The following is a 19,311-nucleotide window of genomic DNA, read 5'->3' as shown; positions in this document are numbered from 1 at the left end:
TTTCCCTGGCCAGGGGCCACCCCACTTCATGCACTTGGGGGACTGGGAATTCCAGCCCAGGAAGGACGCAGTGGACAGTGGCAGGGAGCTCTGTGGCAAGACCACCCACCGGGAGCGGGGCCACAGGGGAGGGGTCAGAGGGCAGCGTTTGATGGGGGTGAGGGGCAACCCCCTAGTCGGGTCGGTCGGAAAGGCGGGCACAGTTGGGCTGAGGGTCTGGGGTCACGGGCCCAGCAAAGGAGCCTTTCTTCCCACTCGGGGCCCTGAGGGAAGGGAGGGAGCCGGGCCTGGCTGAGCCCCAGCAGAGCCTCCGGGGTGGGGCTCGCAAAGGGCTCCAGGCGGGTTCCCCGCCAGCACCCTCCCCCCAATGCCCCCTCCCCCGTCTTTTCTTCCCCCAGAAAGCCCAGCGAGGGAGAGGCTTGCACAAGAGGCTGAAAGGAGGAGACAAAGGCAGCCCAGAGGAGCCAGCGGCCCATAAAAGGGCATGAAAGGCAGGCGCCGCAGGCTGGCCCCCCTTGGCTGCCCCCCAGAACCCCCACCCCGCCCAGGAGCCCCAGCAGGGCTCCCTGAGTTGAGCTGTCCTTGGTGGAGCCCCAGCAGGCCCGGAGGACGGAGCTGGGACTGGCCCTGGGGGGGCCCAGCTGGTGGCCCAGGGCCCAGAGGAGCCTGGGAAGGAGGCAGGGAGCCAGTTCTCCCCCAGGAGCCGCGTGCGAAGGCCCATCCTCGGCGAGGAGAGTCCCCCGTCCTCCGGGGGCTGGGGGCTGGAAGCGGGTGGGCAGTGGGGGTTCCAGTGGGGGGCAGCCCTGGCAGGAGCCCAGCCGGCGGGGCAGCCGTGGGCTGGGCAGCCGTGGGGAACCTCCGTGGGTGGGGTCCAGATGTGCGGCCCTGGCCCTGGCCCCCGCAGGAATGGGCTCGGAGAGGGGTCCAGGAGCCCCCTCCACGGGAACAGACCTCGAAGGGCAGGGACCTTCACTGGTCTTGGCTGCCTCTGCCTCAGTCTCCCCACTGGAAACCACAGTGTCCAGTGGCTGCAACGCCTACACAGGGGGGAGGCTCATGTGCTCATTCGACAGACGCTTGCTGAGCCTGCCTGTCGGCCTGGGCACCACAGGCTCAGTGGGCACAGGGGACCCCGTGCTGTGGGCATCGGGGAGCCCCCACACCTGTCCTGGGGGAGCAGACATTTTTTCCCCTTACAAAATGTTTTTTGAATTGATTTCAGAGGGGAAGGGAGAGGGAGAGACAGAAACATCAATGATGAGAGAGAACCACGGATTGGCTGCCCCCTGCACGCCCCCCACGGGAGATCGAGCCTGGAACCCAGGCACGTGCCCTGACTGGGAATCAAAACGTGACCTCCTGGTTCACAGGTCGACACTCAGCCACTGAGCCACGCCGGCTGGGACCCCGTGACTTTCTTAATAACATTGTCTTTTCTTTAGATTACTTTCTTGGAAGAATATAGTATATAGTAGACATACAAAACACACGCTAATCGACTGTGTCATCAGGGAGGCTGGGGTCAGCAGCGGGCTCTCGGTGGTCACATGTTGGTGGAGTCAGAGTTACACACGGATGTTTTCACTGCTCTGGGGGTGCAGCGCCCCCACCCTACACTGTTCAAGGGTCACCTGTGCCCTGGACACGAGTCCTCTGGCCGGGGAACCGTGGCGGCTCCTTGTCAGTCCAGATGTGTCTGCGTCCTGCTCCATCCTTGCCCGTCGGGGTCTCCTGGGAATGGACGGCCACGGGGTCTGAAGACACTTTGGAAGGTCAGTTACTGCTGACGGCGGGCCTTGGGGTCCACCTGGACGGGCTTTTTGCAGAAATCATTCCCGTTTCCGCCTTCCGTCTAGAGAACCGGTTGTCCCAGCCCTTGTCCCCGTGCGGCGTCACGTGACGGCCTGTCTGCCCGGAGGTCACAGCTCCACCACCCAGGACACGCGCCCGGAATCGGAATCGTTCCCTCTCCTCTTCTTTCCTGGCGCCCTCAGCTCTGCCATGACCATTTGGAACAACTTGCCCAAATGCCTGGAAAAACGGTTAGGAGTTCAACTGTGATGACATTGAATCTATACACCCATTGAGGGAAGTGAACATTATTTATGCATCCATTCATTTATTTAAAAAATCGTATTGATTTCAGAGCAGAAGGGAGAGGGAGATAGAGATACAAACATCAGTGATGAGAGAATCATGGATCGGCTGCCTCCTGCACGCCCCACACTGGGGACCGAGCCCACAACCCGGGCCTGTGCCCTTGACCGGAATCGAACCCGGGACCCTTCAGTCCGCAGGCCGACGCTCTATCCACTGAGCCAAACAGGGTCGGGCCATTCATTCATTTTTTTAAATCCTCACTGAGGATATGTTTTTATCGATTCTGAGAAAGAGAAACATCGATGTGAAAGAAACATTGATTGGCTGCCTCCCTTGTGCCCCGGGACTGGGGATTGAACTCGCGGCCGAGGTACGTGCCCTGATGGAGAATGGAACCCACACCTTTTTGGTGTGCAGGATGGTGCGCCAACCGAGCCACCTGGCCAGGGCGGAAAATGAACACCTTTTAAACATGGAGTCTTTTGTCCAAAACCAGGGTTTTTTTTATTGACAGAGGTTTTCTCGTAGGTCTCTCAAAAAAGTTTGGCCGTAACCGGTTTGGCTCAGTGGATAGAGCGTTGGCCTGTGGACTGAAGGGTCCCGGGTTCGATTCCGGTCGGGGGCATGTACCTGGGTTGCAGGCACATCCCCAGTGTGAGATGTGCGGGAGGCAGCTGATAGATGTTTCTCTCTCATCGATGTTTCTAACTCTCTATCTCTATCCTTTCCTCTCTGTAAAAAATCAATAAAATATATTAAAAAAAACAAAAAGTTTGAAGTAATTTTCTCCTGAAAGGTCTCGCACATTTTTTTCTTAGATTTAGTACTTGGAACATAGTTTTAGTTTTAAATGACATTCTCTAAGTTTTGTTTTTGTTTTGTTTTTGCTGGTTGTAGTAATTAAATGGCCTTTTTTGAACTCATTTTGTAACCAGCATCTTATTAAACTCTTAATCATTCTAAGGCTTTATCAGTAAAAGTCTGGACAGCCTTGCCCATAAAAGCATCACTAGTGTCTTCCTGATCAGGGGAGAAGGCCTTCAACATTCCACCACCCACCCCGTTCGCTGAGGGCTTTCGTGTAAATGCGTTTCCAAGTTTCTCACAAACATGAACCGAGTACAGTTGCATGTTTTCTTCTGAATTCCTTGCAGGCGTATTTTCTCCTTTGCTTTGCTCATGTTGTGAATTACAACACATTTAAAACATTTAACTCGTCTTGCCTTGGGACTGACCCAAGCTGGATAGACACTCTCTTTGTTGCTGGAATGGAATGAGACTGTATTTTTCCATTCTTGCAAAATCCCAGTCGGGGTTTGAATTCGAGGTGGCAAATTTCCCCCTGAGAACCTTGCACAGTGCCTGGCCGGCGTGGCCCAGCGGTTGAGCACGGACCCAGGAAGCCAGAGGTCACCGGTTCAATCCCTGGGCAGGGCACACGCTGGGGTTGCGGGCTCGACCCCCATGGTGGGGCGTGCAGGAGGCAGCCGATGGATGAATTCCTCTCATCGATGTTTTTCTCCCTCTTCCTTCCTCTCTGAAAGATCAATAAAAACCTATTTTAAAGAAAGAAACCAAAGACTACTCCTTGTTCACATTTACAAGGGCCTTTTATTTCCTTACACATATAAGTTATTTTACATCCTGACACTCCCAACACCTGGGGATCTAGTCTGCTGTTTCTGTGGCTGCCATGGCGGGGCCTTTCCTTGTGTTTGGGAAAACTTGTCTTTAGCCTGAAGGCACTTGCTCTTCTGGGGGCAGAGGTTCTCATGGGGGCAGTTTGGGGTCCCCCTCGCCCCCCAAGTGTCACACATTCTGGTTGTTTCTGGCATCTAGTGGGGAAGCCAGGGCCCCCCTCAGCACAGGGCCCGGGCTGCCCCACCCTGAACACCACCCTGCAAGCCTGAGGGGCCTCTCCAGGTGTCTGCCTCTGCCGGTGGCCTGGCCCTGCCAACCGGGGACCCCTGAGATCCTGCTCTTGAGGCCGCAGGGCCACACGGGCAACTGACGGCACCTGCACGGAACACCGGGGCGCGGAGCCGCCTTCCCTCTCCTTCGCGCAGCCAGGCTCTCCCTGCTACCTCAGGGCCAGCTTCACGTGGGGGGTCTCCTGATGACAGCCCCCGGGGCAGACCTGGGTCCTATCTCCCCAGATCCCTGGCCGTTCTGACCCATCCTGGAGGGCCGGGGAGGAGCAAGCCAGGGGAGGCGGGGCGGGACGTTCCAGATGGAACAGCATGTGCAAAGCCCAGAGGTGGGAGGCAGGCTGCACAGCTACAGCCCGAAACCGGAAGGTTGGGTGGGGACTCGAGCCTGGACCCAGGAAGCACGAGGTCACCAGTTCAATTCCTGGTCAGGGCACAGCACTGGGGCTGGGTCTGCAAGTGCTGGGATCACGGGAGGATTTGGAGCAGGGGACTGTGGGTTCCAGTTCTGGAAGTGTCACAGGCTGCATTTGGGGAGCAGAAGGACCCCCAGAGAGGGTGGGCTCAGGGCCTGGTCTAGGTTGGGGGACTGGTCATGGGATGAGAGGGAGGGGCAGATCCAAGAACCATGGAAGAGGAAGACTTGGGGAGTCCTGTGGGCAGGCCCTCGGGGCTGGCATGGGTGCCCTGCAGGTCTGCCTGGGTGCCCTCCGGACTGTCCCGCCCTCGGACCTGCTCCCTGCCCCCCTCCCTGGAGGACCAGTCCCAGCCTCCTTCTGAGCCCTGAGCTCCTTTCTGAGCAACAGGCTGTCTCCCCGCCTAGCCCTGGGGCCAAGCTGCGGAGGGAAGGAGGCCGCAGGTGGGGTGCATGCCTGGCGGGGGTGCTCGGCCCACCAGGCCCCTCACGGCTCGTCTGGGATCCCTGGTGAGGGCCACACCGGAGCCACTGGTGACCACAGCCCGCCCTGGCCAGGGTGCCTGGGGGCCCCGCGGCCCTGAGCCAGGTCAGATTGCTCTGTGGGTTGCCTGGGTTGGGTCTGGGCCAGGAGGGATGACGGCTAAGCCATGCTGATTTAGGGCCCGGAGTCTGTGTGGAGGGGCAAGCAGGCCATCCTTCCAGCCCCACTCCAGGACCTCCATCCATCCCGGGGGGTCCCTGAAACCAGGTATAGGCAGACCCCATCCCCTGTCAGAGCCACCCCCCACCCCCTCCATCTGTTCCTGCTGAGGGGCCCCTAGTCGGGGCGTCCTGGGTTGAGAGAGGTGACCTGCTGGCCCTCAGGTGTCCCAGCCCCCACGGGAGACCTCGGTGGGGGCTTCAGGATCCATGACCAGCACGCAGGTGGTGCCCTCTGCTGGCTGCTGTCAGAAGTGCAGCCCGGAGTGCCCAGGACCTTTTACTGCGGCTGCCAGGGGGAGGGGAGACGGGCCAGCTGGAAACACTGGGCAGACCGGCCCACACCTGATAAAACGAGATAAAACGGCCGGCGGACACCTGGCAAACGGGAAGAGGGATCCACTGACCGGTGGCTGCAGCTTCAGGATGAGCCCGCACAACAGAGCCCTGGCCCAGGTCAGCCCCCATGCCCAGGCCAGGATGGAGGGGCACCCTGGGGCCAGCCCACCTGCCGCCTCCACCTGGGGCTGGGGGCCCAGACTGGGAGGCGGGAGAGCCGTGTCCAGGCCAGCCGGGTGGTCGTCAGCCTGAGGCTGGGATCTAGGGCCAGTGTCCGGCCAAGAGGCCATGTCCTTGCCCGTGGCCTTAGATGAAGGTGGAGTCCAGAGGCCCGGCGTCCTGCTGGCTGAGGGCGCGCGCCTCGAACAGCTGCTTGATGAGGGCGGACTTCTCCTGCTCCAGCTGCGTGATCCGCTCGCTCTTGTCCGTCACCTCCTGGCAGGTGGGCGGCAGTCAGGGCCCGCCAGGCGGCCAGCCACCCCCGGCCCCCCCGCACGCACCTCACCTGCGTGAGGAGCCGGTTCTGCTCTTTCAGCATCAGGATGGTCTGCTGCTGCCAGCCAGGCGCCGGGGGTGAGGTGGGGGCCAGAGCGGGGCACGGGGGCCCCGAGGAGGCCGAGGGCAGAGCCTACAGGAGGGCACAGTCAGGCAGGCCTGGCATCCCTGGCTCAGCCTCTGGGGGTGGGGGCCGGGGCACTCACCGTGCCAGCACAGGCCGCAGCCAGCAGCTCCCCCAGGCAGCGGGCCACCTCCTGCACCTTGGGCAGCAGTCGCCCCAGCGGGCGGGGGCTCCCCTCAGCCCCAAACTCCTAAAAGGAAGCAGGGGAGGGGTGGTCAGAGAGCAGGGCCAGCCCGGAACCAGCCGCCAGGCCTTGTGGGGTCCCCCCAGGTGGCCCTCCTGCCCCCGGAAGTTCCTGCTCAGAACCCAGAGTCTGAGGTGCTGCTGGTCGGGGAGCATTGCTGTGGGGGATCCCAGCACCCTGGGTGGAGGGACAGCCGCTGCACCCTGAAGAGAGAAGGCAGTCCCACGCAGCCTGGGGTGCGGAGCCTGGGTGGTGTCACTGGGGGGGAGGGTCACCCTGCCTGGCATGGGCAGTGTCACTCACGGCGCTGGCCCGGCTCTGGCCCAGGCGGCGCTGGCGCTCCTGCACGCGCTGCAGCTGCTGCTGGTACCAGTCTCGGCCCCGGGCCATCATCTGCAGACCCTGCAGCAGCACCTCCTTCTCCTGCTCCAGCTCCGCCATCTGCTTCAGCTGCCACGCGGGGGCGCACACGTGCCAGTCAGTGCACACACGTGGTGGGGCCCACACGCACGCATGCACCAGGGACGCCCTACACCTGAACCCTCCCAGGCAAGGGCACAGCCTTGTTCCTCCCCCCGGGGTCCAGCCTTCCACACCAGCCTCCCCAGGGGACGGGGCCACGGTCCGGAGCTCAGCGCCCCCTCCTGAGGCGAGCGGTGAGCACACGCTGGTGGCTGGGCCCACCCAGAAGCGGGGAGCCTGGGGCCCAGGCTGGGGCAGGGGCAGCTGTGGAGAGGGGCCAAGCCCATTGCCACGGCACACCCAGGCCCCATCTCCCTGAGGGCTTCCTGCCCTGACCCTGGGCCCTTCCATGCCTCAGGCGGTTCCAGGCGGGGTGGAGAGGTGCTGGGAACCGAGCCCCTTCCTGTCACAGGCCACCCCTGGGACCCAGGCCTGGCCGCCCCACCCAGGCAGTGGATGGTCCAGGAGACCAGTCCCAGGCAAGATGGAGAGTCCCAGTGCCCCAGGGCCCCGCTCACCAGCTCACAGTCCACTCCGTTTGTGATGGTGTGTCTCCGTCGTTCGCCCCGGGCTCGGGGGGCCCGCCGGGGGTCCCCCACACCCAGCTCCCAGGCCCTGCAGGTCACTGCGCCTGCAGCAGAGGTGAGCGCCTGACCAGGAAGCTCCACCCACAGCCTGGCTTCCGGGCCCCTCCCGACCTCGCTCCCACCACCCCAGCAACGCAGAGCTCCGTCCAGGCCTGCCCGCCTCTGGGGTCATCGGCCACTCGGAGCCTCTCTCGGCCCCGCCCCGTATCAGTGCAGCCCCGCCCACCCCTCACCTCTGTCCCCACTTGACTCCCACCAGGTCCCCTCACACAGGCCTGGGGCCTGTAAATGCATGTCCACACATGACACACGTGTGTACACACATGCACAGGGCGTGAGCTCCCTAAGGGGCCAGGGCTTGCCCAGCTTGTCTCTGCACCTCCAGTGCCCACCTTGGGGCTGAAAGGCTGCAGGTACCGGGGGAGGGGGGCCCTCTGGGCTTCTCCATTCCCCTCCTTGCAGCCGGGCCTTAAAGGGCGAGCTAAAGCGGGGAACATGTGGGGCCGTGGGTGGCTGGGGGGGCCTAACTTCCCAGGTGGGGGGATCCCGTGAGCATAGCCCTCGCTGTGCACAGGCAAGGTGCACGCACCCCGACAGGAGCTTCTGCAGCTCTCCGTCCACCTGCTGCTGGAAGCCCAGGTTCCCGTGGGAGCGTCCTGCGGCCAGTCGGCTGCCGTGGGGGACGGGGCGCCTGCGCAGGGCTCCCGGGAGGGGAGGAGGGGTGTGGTGTGGGGGGCCCCTCCCCGGGCTCCCTCGCACGACCCACCTCCTCAGCTCATCTTAGAGGCCGTGGGAGTGGGCGAGTGATGCCAGTAGTGGGTGCAGGTGTGCCTGGCAGGGGCACGGCCAGAGGCTGGCACAGGTGGCGTGTGGGCCGCCAGCCAGCCCTGCTCATGCTCCAGGCAGGCCCAGGGTTCACGTTCTAGCCTGCAGTGCTGTGTGGCGGGAAGGTGCAGGCAGAGGGAGGCTGGGGGTGGGGGGGACACACCCCAGGAAACCTGGGCCCAGTAACACTATCCAGTCCAAGGCGGCTCCCAGTCCCCACCCAACAGCACCCTAGACCTCCAGCTGGGAGGCCAGTCAGAGAGGGGTGGAGTCCAGCAGAGAGGGGTGGAGTCCAGCGAGGCTGGCAAGCAGCGGGTGGCACAGAAAGCGCTGGACGCTGCCCCCACTGGACGCTGCCCCCGAGGGAGCCCATCAGCCACAGTGCAGGTCCTGCTCCCGGGCAGGCGGGGGCACTCAGCCATCGCCGACCCTGCCCAAGGCCGGGAGCCTGCTGGCCACCCCCAGAGGCTGTGGTCTGCCTCCTGGGCGCAGGGGCCGAACCCTCCTGCCAGCGGTTAGACTGAGAAGGACTAGGAGGCAGAGGGCCCTCTCTCGCCTGCACTGAGGCGAAAGGCCGCCGCCCAGCAGTCACAGCAGGAGGCCGAGGGCCGGGTGTAGGGCAGGCATTTGAGGTGGAGACGCCCTCTCAGAAGATGCTGTCCCCAGGCCCGGCTCCTGTTTGGTACCGAGCGGGTTCCTGGTGGCCTCGCTGTGGTGGGGGGAGGGCCGGCCCAGCCCCTGGCTCCTGAGCGCAGAGACGGGCGGAGGCCCCTTTCCCCGCCCCGCCCCCGGTGGGGGATGCCCGGGCTGCACGTCTCCGGCTCCGGTCTAAGCTGCGGCCCGGGCCGAGGAGCCACCCGGCGAGCCGCCGGCACTCACCCGCGTCCGAGCTCGGGCTGCGCTCCAGCGCCGTGCCCTGCGGCCGCTCGGGCTCCGCGAGGCCGGGCGCCGCCTCCGCCGGGACGCACAGCTTCTCCAGGCTCCGGGCCGCGCCGCCGGGGCCGACCGCCGGGGGGCGCGCGCCCAGCGGCAGGGGCTTCCTCTCCAGGACGGTCCGCGGCTCCTCCGCGGGCGCGAACACCAGGCGCTGCGGGGGCGGCGGCGGCGGCGGCTGGCCCCCGGGCCGCGCGGGGCCGCCTCCCCGGGCCGGGGCGCGCGCCGGGCCCCGCGGGCCGCCGTCGGCGCTCCCCAGCGAGGCGCGCAGGCCGGCCACGAAGCGCTCGAAGGTCAGGTAGCCGCTGGCCGGGGCCACCTGGCGCAGGCCCTCGAGGACGCCGCGGGGCAGCTCGCGCGTGTCGGCGCCCCGCCAGCGGGACTCGATCTCGCGCAGGTGCACGTAGCCGCGCCGCCGGTCGTCCAGGATGTCGAAGAGGGTGCGCAGGCTCTGCAGGAAGGCGCGCGGCAGCCCCTCGGTGCCGGGCGCGGCGGGCGGCGCGCGGCCCGGCTCAGCCATCGCGCCTCCGGCCATGGGCCTGCCGGCCGGGCTCCGTCCTGGGCCCGCCCCCGGCTGGGTCCCCGCGCGGCCCGACGGCGGGGCCCGGCGGGCGCACGCAGCCCGTGCCGACAATAGCGGCTACTTTTTGAATGGGCCTCCGCGTGGCGTCAGCGCTCATTAGCATCCGCGGCGGCCATTGGCCGAGGCTGGCCCATCTCCCCCGCGATTGGCTGCGAGGCCGCCAGCCCGGTTTGATTTTCCTGCGAAGGGGCCCGCGCCCCGGCCGCTCCTGCCGCCTTCCCGGGAGGGGCCGGGGGCGCGCGGAGGCCCGGGCGGCAGGGGCGGGTCCCCCCCCGCCCCCCCCCCCCGTCCTGGCCTCGCCGCGGCTCCCTCCTCTCCGATTGGCTGCTCGCCTACCTCTCCGAGGGGCGGGACCGGGCACTCAGCACAAAACCTGTCCCCAGGTGGCCTGCAAGGGGTAAGGGTGGGGGGAGCGCACCCCTCCAGGGACCCACCTTCCCTCCTGCTCCCCTGGGCGCTCTTCGCCGAGGGTCCCCGCACGGACACCGCCAACTCCGGGGCCCCTTTCTCTTGTGCCAGGCGGGCCCCCAGAGGATTGTGGGCTCCAGCCAGCTGGGCGCTTCCCCTCACAGAGGCCTCTCTGTCCCTGCTGCTGCCGGCCCCTCCCCTGGACCCTGGGGACGGCCTGGCCTTTCCTGCCTGTGGCGGGACAAAGCCACTATTTCCTGTGTCCCCAGATCCCCATCTGGTGACCGGCTCTCCCCAGCCCCCGAGGTCCCTGCCCCAGCCTCTGCCTCTGGCCGGCTTGCCAGGTCCCCATGCCCCCTGCCTCAGTCTCCCCAGACATCCCCACGTCCCCCGCACTAGCCACCCAGCGTTCTCACGCGTCATGGGCTGCTTTCTAGGCAGACTGCCCACCCTCAGGGGTAAATCAGTGAAGAGTCGCCAGACACCGCCCCAGGCAGACCCTGGCTCGGGATTCACCTTGGCCCTCTGGCTGGCCTCTCTCCGGCCAGCCGGGCTGGCCCACCTCCCTGGGCCTCTGTCCTTGGGCCCCAAAGTATTGGTGCCTGTGTCTCAGGTTGTAAGGGTAGCCAGGGAGTATCCTGGGTCCACTTCTCCCCTGGGAGGCGCCCCTCAAAGGCCAGAGCTCCTGTGCGGTAAGGAATTTAGGGGACCTGGAACGCTGGGAGCCTGGAGTCCTCCCCTGCCTGCCCTGGCTCCCCCTTTCATGCAGGACTGGCCACAGACCCAGGGAGCATTCCAGCGTTTGCCCTGCAGTCCCTCCCCGCCTCCTCTGCTCCCAGCATTCTCCTCTGCCCCCCCCCCCCTCCCATGCGTAGGGCACCTGGCATCCCCTCACCTCTGGGCCGTTACCCATGTGGCTTTCCCGTCAGGAATGCCCTCCCCTGGCTGATTGCAGCAGGCACACTTCAAAACGCCCTCTGGTCCCTGACCCACCCTAAGTCGGGTTAGGTGCCCTGACCCTGACCCTCAAAGCCTGCTTTCTCCTTGCTGAGGTGGCGGTCTCCCCGTGAATCCCTGTGCTCTTTGGGAGCCAGGGGGGCACCCCAAGGCCCAGCATCAGCCCAGTCCGCAGTGGGTGCTCAGTGGACAGACGGCCGACACAAGAGGAACCTGATCCTGGAGGCCACAGAGGAAACGCCAACCTCAGGGGGGACACCAAGCCAGGGTGAGGCCTGGGGATGGGAGGGCTGGGACGGGCTCTGTGGAGGGTGCGGCAGCCGGCGGCCGGCAGGTGCTGCTGCTGCAGCCCAGGCCAGTGCAGCCCGCAGTGCTGGGGCCAGACCGGCGAGAGCCCAAGCTCACCCTGCAGAGGAGTCTGACGCCCCACTGACCCTTGGTCTGTGGGCTCCCCCGTGGCCCCTGGCTCAGGGTGTGGGACTTAGGTGTGGCCCTTGTGTTCTTGGAGCCCAACTCTGATCACTTCCTCCTCCAGGCCATTCCCAGCCTGCTCTGGGCCCTGCTCCCCGGAACCCTTGGGATGAGGCCTTCGGGCAACGGGAAAGTGACTCCTAGGCCACAGATCTGCCCTTGGCAGGTGGCCCAGGAGACAGCCTGCCTCCCTGGCACACCCGCCTGTGGGCACCCGTCTGCCCAGATGGCTCAGTTCCTTTCCTTTCGGTTCTGCAGGTGCCTCTGACTACTCCGTCCCAATGATCCAAACCCTTCTGCTCACAGGCCCACTCCCACCTGGAGGCCGGATTTGGGGGTCGCCCGGGCCAAGGCAGGCCCCAAATTCGTGACACCTGGCTTCCAGGGCACAGGTGCACGGGCGATAAGAGTCCCCATGGCCTCTGTCCGGTGCAGGCCTCTCTGGTCCCACACACACCCTCCACCTCCATCTGCCCCAAACTGCCCTTCACCTGCCGCAGGCCATTCATTCATTCATTCATTCATTCAGCAAGCCGTCCCTGAGCCCTCCCCGCGGCCCAGCCCCCTGCTGGGCTTGGGACCAACACCCATTCATTCAGCCAACAGCACTAACTGCCTCCTCCTGTGGGCGGGCATGGGTCAGTGCCGCAGGGCAGTGAGCGGACAGCCCCTCTCTCCGGGAGTTTACTTCGGGGTGGTGGGGTGCAGGAAGGCAGCAAGCCAGTTGGCCCCAGGTCTGTTTCTGCCCCTATCACATAAATTACTTTTAAGTAAGAAAACTAGTTTCTAAAAGTGGGTTCTGTCCCCACATGGCCTGAGGGACTTTGATGCTTGTCCCCAGGAAGGTCACCAACAGAAGCTATTGGCCAGACAGCGAGGCGGGCAGGGGCGGCTGCGGGCGGGTCTGGTCGCAGGGGGACCAGGAGGACCTCCCAGGGATGCAGGGTGGCCTTGCTGGGGCCTGGTCCACCCTCCGCAGCCAGTCCAGCCGCGAGTCTGGCCTCCTCTGGGGCTGAGGTCCCGCCGCGAGGCGCCTTAGTACGTGCAAACGTGGCAGGAGCAGCCTCTCCCGGCCCCCGCCCCCCGTCGAGCGCCCCCGTCCCGGGCAGTGGGCAGAGGGGATGTATTTGAACGGAATTTAGTTGGCGTTCCTGGCGCCCGGCCCGGCTCCTGAGCTCAGAGCGACCCCAGAGGTCCTGCTGGGCGGGAGGGCGGAGTCGGGGCGCAGCGGGGCCCGCATCTCGGGGGCAGGGCCTGGGCGGGGCGCTGGGGCCGGCACCGCCCGCCGGGTCCCGTGACGCCGGTGGGGCCGCGCGGGTCACGAGGGCCTTCGAGGCCGGCTCGGCGGCTGCGGCAGCGACATGGCCTCGGAGGCGGCGGTGCGCGCCCGGCTGCGGCGCGCGGGCCAGGAGCACCTCCTGCGGTTCTGCGCGGAGCTGGAGCCCGGGCCGCGCGCCGCGCTGCTGGCCGAGCTGGCGCCGCTGGAGCCCGAGGCGCTGCGGGAGCACTGCCTGCGCGCGGCCGCCGCCTGTGCGCGCCCCCCGGGGCCCCCGCCCGACCTGGCCGCGCGTCTGCGGCCCCTGCCCCCCGAGCGCGTGGGCAGCGCCGTCCGGAGCGACCCCGAGACGCGGCGGCTCTGGGAGGAGGAAGGTAGGCGCGCGGGAGGCCCGGGCGGGGCGGGGCGGGGCGGGGTCCGGCCGGAAGGGAGGTTGTGCGTGGAGTTTAGTTTGTTACCTCGTGAAGTCTCCTTCCCGCTCACACACTCCAGGCTCCACTGCGGCGGGGAGCCCCCCAGTGCTTTGTGCATGCGCACCCCCGGCTGGCCAGTGCCCCGCCCACAGGCGCCCTGGCAGCAGGGCACCCCGGGCTTGCACACTCCCACACCCTCCTTGCACACCCACATTGGCGCGGGCGCATTCCTGGCCTCTCGGCCTGGAGGTGAGGCGGGTGTTCGTGGAGAGTCGCCGGCTCAGCCCCACCCTGCCCCGCGCCCCCCACAGCTGGGGGCCGGGCTAAGGTGGGGGAGACGCAGGCCAAGTAGATCAGTCAGACCCCGGGTTCCCTCTGAAGGATCCAGGTTGGAAGGATCCCAGGAGGACATCATAGAACCTGGGAGTGTCAGGGCGGCTTGGATTGGGGTGGGGTCCTGGCCAGGTGAGGTCGCAGGTCCCTGGGAATGTGGCTCTCAGAAGGCTCAGCGCCCCCCCTCCCCCCCACACACCCACAGGCCTGGCTGGCTCTGACTGCAGGGGTGGTTGTGTGGCGGGTTTGGCGTCTCCTCACGGCACCCCTGCCTCCAGGTTTGCGCCAGATCGCCCTGAACAAGGTGGCGGTGCTGCTGCTGGCGGGTGGGCAGGGCACCCGCCTGGGCGTGACCTACCCCAAGGGCATGTACCAGGTGGGGCTGCCCAGCCAGAAGACCCTGTACCAGCTGCAGGCGGAGCGGATCCGGCGGGTGGAGCAGCTGGCTGGCGAGCGCCATGGGACCCGCTGCACTGTGCCCTGGTGCGTGCGCCCTCCCCGCATGGCCTTGGCCCCAGGGATCCCCCATGTCGCCCGGCTCTGCCCCACACCCTCCCGCATAGTCCTGGACAGCGCCCAGCACCCACCCAGAGGGACTCCGATGCCAGCCCCTGTCGCCGGGCCGGCCCCCCTCACGGCCTGCTCGGCCTGCCCTTCGCGCAGGTACATCATGACGAGTGAGTTCACGCTGGGGCCCACGGCCGAGTTCTTCAAGGAGCATGGCTTCTTCCACCTGGACCCCGGCAACGTGGTCATGTTTGAGCAGCGCATGCTGCCCGCCGTGACCTTCGACGGCAGGGCCATCCTGGAGCGGAAAGACAAGGTGGCCATGGCCCCAGGTACGCCCCACCCCCCGGCCTGCACGGCGGGGCAGGAGGCTGGGACCCGCGGGGATGTGCTGCCTGAGGCTGTGTGGTTCTGGGAGAGCGGCCTCCCTGTCGGGCCTCATTCCCGTCTGTCACGGGCAGAGCCGCAGGCCTCCGTGGGTAGTGAGAGCACCTCGGGGCGCGAGGTCCAGCCCCAGGCGAGGGCCTCCTGCCTCCAGCCGGGACAGCGGGCTGGGGCCCAGCTGGACGCTCACGGGGCGCCCCCCTCTCCCTCCGCAGACGGCAACGGAGGCCTGTACTGTGCGCTGGCCGACCACCAGATCTTGGAGGACATGGCGCGCCGGGGCGTGGAGTTCGTGCACGTGTACTGCGTGGACAACATCCTGGTGCGGCTGGCAGACCCCGTCTTCGTCGGCTTCTGCGTGCTGCAGGGCGCGGACTGTGGCGCCAAGGTGAGCCCGCCAGCCTCCAGCCGCAGCCGCACCCCGCCCGGCCCGACCGCCCGACCCGCGTGCCCGCCTGCCCCGGCTCCCAGCGCGCCTGTCCTGGCTGCAGGTGGTGGAGAAGGCGTACCCCGAGGAGCCGGTGGGCGTGGTGTGCCTGGTGGACGGCGCCCCCCAGGTGGTGGAGTACAGCGAGATCAGCCCCGAGACCGCCCGGCTCCGTGCGCCCGGCGGGGGCCTGCTCTACAGCGCAGGCAACATCTGCAACCACTTCTTCACGCGCAGCTTCCTCCAGGCGGCCACCAGGTGCGCAGGGTGGGCTGGCCTGAGCAGGGTGGGCCGGCCTGAGCAGGGTGGGCCGGCCTGAGCAGGGTGGGCCGTGGTCAGCTTGGCCGGTGGATTGCCGTGGGGAAAGGTTCTTGGCGTTTAAAGAAGCCAGCGGGCCCAGCTGGCGGGGCTCAGTGCTAGAGCGTCGACCTATGAACCAGGAGGTCAGGGTTCGATTCTTGGTCAGGGCACAGGCTCGGGTAGTGGGCTCCATCCCCAGTGCGGGGCATGCAGGAGGCAGCCGATCCATGATTCTCTCTCATCATGGATGTTTCTCTCTCTCTCCTCCCTTCCTTCCTGGAGTCAATGAAAATATACATATATAAAAAGAAATTTTTTTCGCCTTTAAACAAGTAATAATGATAATAATAGGGAAATCAGAGGCCCCAGAGAGCCCGGCGGCGGGCAAGGCTCTGGCCAGGTGGCTGTCGCTCTTTCTGTGTCCCCCCGGCACTACCTCTGCCCCAGGGGCCACATCACCTGGGCAGGGAGGAGGGCGCCTGGCTCTCGGGCCAGGGAATGGCGAGGGTACCTGTGCCCTCCAGGGACCTGCTCAGCTCCCACCACCGGGTGCCCGCAGGACCCACCTGCCACTGGCCCCGCTGGCTGGGAGCCCTCAGGGGTCCTGTCTGAACTGCGCCTGCCTCCTCGCCCCACCCCCACCCCGTCCCGCAGGGAGTTCGAGCCCTTGCTGCAGCCGCACGTGGCTGTGAAGACGGTCCCATACGTGGACGAGGAGGGGAATCTGGTGAAGCCGCTCAGACCCAACGGGATAAAGATGGAGAAGTTCGTGTTCGACGTGTTCCCGTTTGCTGAGTCAGTGGCCGCAGTCATTTCCTTTGTCTGTCTTCCCTCCCGCTCCGGTGGGGGTTCCCAGGCCCAGTTGGGCGGCGGGAATGTGGAGGCTGAGGTGGGGGCGCCCCCTCGCAGTGGGGAGCTGGGGGGCTACAGGCAGGTCTCGGGGAGACGGTCAGAGGAAGCAGCCCCCTTCAGGGGGGGCGTAGGGAACACTGGGGGCCGTGGACTTTGGGGGAACCCTGGCCCCTCCTGAGCCCTCGTCCGCGGTTTCCAGGTCAGGGTGCTGGGGCTCTGGGGGAGGATGCCAGGCCTCACCACGGGCCCTCTTGGGGCCTGCTGCTCCGGAATGGGGTCCGTGAGCCAGGACGTGGGTCACCGGCTCTTCCCCCGCCAGGAACTTCGTGGCCTTCGAGGTGCTGCGGGAGGAGGAGTTCTCCCCTCTGAAGAACGCTGACTCGGCCGACAGGGACAGCCCCACCACGGCCCGGCGGGCCCTGCTCGCCCAGCACCTCCGCTGGGCCCTGCAGGCGGGGGCCCAGTTCGTGGACGCACACGGGGCCCGGCTCCCGGAGCTGGCCAGGTGAGGGCGGGCCCAGCTCGGCCAAACAGTGACCACCCCGAGCGGGTGGCCCCGGGGAAGGTCTGCTCGGGCCCCGGGGAAGGGGGGAGCGTGCAGCCTCACCTGGCTTGCTCGTGAGCTTGGAAGCCAGGACCCAGGCAGGGCATTCGGAAAGCGGCAAGGGAGGTCGCTTTTTAGGGCCAGGAAAGGAAAGAACATTCGATTTCTATTTCTTCGGTCGCCCACAGCCAGCACCTGAAGCTGGGGTCCCAGGCTCTGGGAGGGGTGCCGCAGGGAGGGGATTGGGTCCCAGCCCAAATTGGGGCCTGTCACTCGGGCGGGGGCAGCGTGCTCAGGGCTCTGGGTGTCCTGGCAGAGAGATGACCGAGAAAAGGACTGTGGGGAGCTGGGCGTGTGGTGGTCAGCTGGGCCACACAGGACAGGCCGGCTCCCATGGGCGGGGGCGGGGGGCGTACCCCGAGCCGATGCTGACCAGCGGCCCCCTCAGCCTGCCCAGTGGTGGCGAGCCCCCGGCCGTCTGTGAGATCTCGCCGTTGGTGTCCTACTCTGGAGAGGTGAGTGCCGCCCGGCGTCTGGGCTCTTGTGGGGTCAGGCCTGCCTGGTCAGGGCAAGAAGACGGTCGGGGAGAGGTGAGTCCGTGGGTGGAAAACAGCAGCTCTGCCTCCTTTCACCGGGACCGGGGGTGGGGGGTGGGGGGGGTCAGTGGGTCCTTAGGTTGCAGAGGACCTTCCTGGACGTGAGATGGGGGTGGGGTGGAGCCCTCGAGGTCCTGGGGGGGTGGGGAGAAGAGCCGGGCAGCGGCCTCAGTGAGGTGTGCTGGCCATTCCCCTCGGGGTGAGTTCTGGCCCTTGCCTGCTGGGAGGGCTCCTGCTGCCTGCGGTCCTGAGGTGACACCTGCCCTGTTCCTGGAAGCCCCTCTCCAGCTCCAGGCAGAATTGGGGCCTTGGGACCCCTCCTGGGGCCAAGAGGTGGACACCTGGCTTCTTTCCAGGGTCTGGAGGAGCACCTGCGAGGCCGCGAGTTCCAGTCCCCACTCCTCCTGGATGAGACCCGCGTCAGGGCATTGCAGCCGTGACGCTCAGCCCACCAGCCCCCAGGGTCCGCAGGCGGGTGGGTGCAGCCCTGGCCCGGGGCTCTGGCTCGGAGCTCAGGCGGCTGCGCCCTTCCCGACCATGGGACACAGAAGGAAGAGCCTTGCCTTACTCCGCGAGGGTGGACCTGTCCCCTCACCGGCTGCCATAGACACAATGACCACAGGCCTTCTGTGGGCCCCAGTCCTGGGTGTGGGGTCCAGGCGGGAGGCAGAGGGACTCTGGACCTTGGATTGTGGGGCTGAGGGAGGTGTGGCCTCATTGAGTGACAGCAGCAGGCCCTGCCTGGGAGCGGAGACGGGGCAGTGGCCTCCCTGGGGAGCCCCAGCCACACCCGGCTTTTCTACAGATGAACAGACCCAAGGAGAGGAGGGTCCCTGCCCCCCCATGGGTGACTTCTTTAGGGGGGCTCCCCCCTTCCTGGCAGCTGAACCAGTAACGGTGCGGTTGGGGGCACACAGCCCGGCCTGCCAGCCGAAGGGCCTGACTCCTCACCGTGAAGGGCTGGCGGCACCGGGGACCGAACTCTCTCCGTTCCCTCTGAGGCCTCGGCCCTCTGGTTTGAGCTGCTGAGGGTTAGGTGCTGCCCCCTAGAACCTGTGGGACCAGCACCCCCTGCCTCCTTTGTGGTCATGAATCTGGAATTGAACCAGATGGGGGGCACCCTCCCTCACCCAGTCTGCCAGCGGCTTCTGATCTTGGTGCTCACACACCCCTCCCCTGCTCTATAGAGGGGCACAGGCGCAGCCTCCGTACTTGGGGCCACAGCACCCTCCCCGCACCCCCACAGCCTGGCTGAGGCCGGGGGAAGCCAGCTGGTCCTGGCTTTACTGCTCCGGGCCCCAGCGCCTCCTTCCCCTCTGGACACAGCACAGGGGCATCTACCTCCCCACTGACGTGAAGAGCAGCTCGCAGTGCAGCCGCAGCTAAGCCGGGTCCCCTGCCCTCCCTCCACAGCCCCTACAGGCCCGCAGGGAACCCCGGGCCCCCAGGGTGAGGGTGCTGTAGGGCAGGGTCGGGGGCGCTGACTTCTCAGGGGCTTGGCGTGGGCTGTGGCTTCCTGTGCGTCTGCACCTGGGCACCATGGCGGCGTCAGGGCCGTGCCCAGGTCTCCCAGGCGCTTGCAAACCTCAAAACCAAACCATGTGCCTTAGGACCCTCATCTCAGCGGCTCCACAGGCAAGGGGGGGCCTAGGGCCCAGGGGCGGAGGCCCAGGTCCCGGATCCTGCCCAGAGCTGCTCGCGACCGGAACTGGAACCCAGGACACGGCACAATCTCTTTGATGAGTCGTGTTTTCTGGGCAAACGATGGAAACAGCTCCCTTAAAACACACACACATTTTCATATGAAGTTTCGAAGAGCACAGAGGTCCCAGGTACCCCTCACGGAGTTTCCCGTGACACTGGTAGCCTCAGGGGTTCCAGGACGCCACCACCCCAGGACACGTGCACTTCCCACCCATGTGCCTCCCTCTGTCCACTCTGTTCTGGGAGCTGGATGGTCCCATCACCACACAGATCTTCGTGCCTTTATCTCTCACCCCAGACAACAGCTAATGAAACGACTGCGTTGGAAACATGGCCAGACTCTTGATTTTTTTTGCACACGAGGTGGCGGGGGAGTCGCAGTAAACACGTGCTGCGGTTGGCCCAGCCCGGCCTGGAGAGCAGTGTGGGCCCAGCATGTGTGGGGGGAACAGCACCAGGAGT

The 19,311-nt window shown here is 66.2% G+C and overlaps 2 protein-coding genes across 3 annotated transcripts; one reads left to right on the top strand and one right to left on the bottom strand.

Moving 5' to 3' along the window:
- Positions 1-3,425: 3,425 nt before the first annotated feature.
- SAPCD2 (suppressor APC domain containing 2) lies at positions 3,426-9,987 on the bottom strand. 2 transcript variants are annotated; one of them, XM_059658611.1, is made up of 6 exons: positions 9,041-9,987; positions 7,268-7,380; positions 6,591-6,737; positions 6,186-6,293; positions 5,985-6,112; positions 3,426-5,919 (listed from the first exon to the last, which is right to left on the bottom strand). In XM_059658611.1, the coding sequence occupies exons 1-6, from the start codon at positions 9,627-9,629 to the stop codon at positions 5,913-5,915; spliced, it is 1,092 nt and encodes a 363-aa protein (XP_059514594.1). In that variant the 5' UTR covers positions 9,630-9,987; the 3' UTR covers positions 3,426-5,912. The 2 variants fall into 2 exon arrangements, with proteins under 2 accessions (XP_059514594.1, XP_059514593.1); XM_059658610.1 differs by having other exon boundaries at positions 5,990-6,112.
- A 2,821-nt stretch (positions 9,988-12,808) lies between these two features.
- UAP1L1 (UDP-N-acetylglucosamine pyrophosphorylase 1 like 1) lies at positions 12,809-19,182 on the top strand. Its single transcript, XM_059658609.1, has 9 exons — positions 12,809-13,163; positions 13,814-14,018; positions 14,199-14,374; positions 14,642-14,814; positions 14,918-15,111; positions 15,808-15,948; positions 16,325-16,510; positions 16,998-17,064; positions 17,502-19,182. Exons 1-9 carry the CDS (start codon positions 12,875-12,877, stop codon positions 17,583-17,585), a joined length of 1,515 nt encoding a protein of 504 aa, XP_059514592.1. The 5' UTR covers positions 12,809-12,874; the 3' UTR covers positions 17,586-19,182.
- Positions 19,183-19,311: the final 129 nt, after the last annotated feature.

This window comes from Myotis daubentonii, chromosome 11 (assembly GCF_963259705.1).
Source record: "Myotis daubentonii chromosome 11, mMyoDau2.1, whole genome shotgun sequence".
NCBI classification, from domain to species: Eukaryota; Metazoa; Chordata; class Mammalia; order Chiroptera; family Vespertilionidae; genus Myotis; species Myotis daubentonii.
The sequence above is the reverse complement of the archived record's forward strand: the minus strand, read 5'-3'. Positions and strand labels throughout refer to the sequence as shown.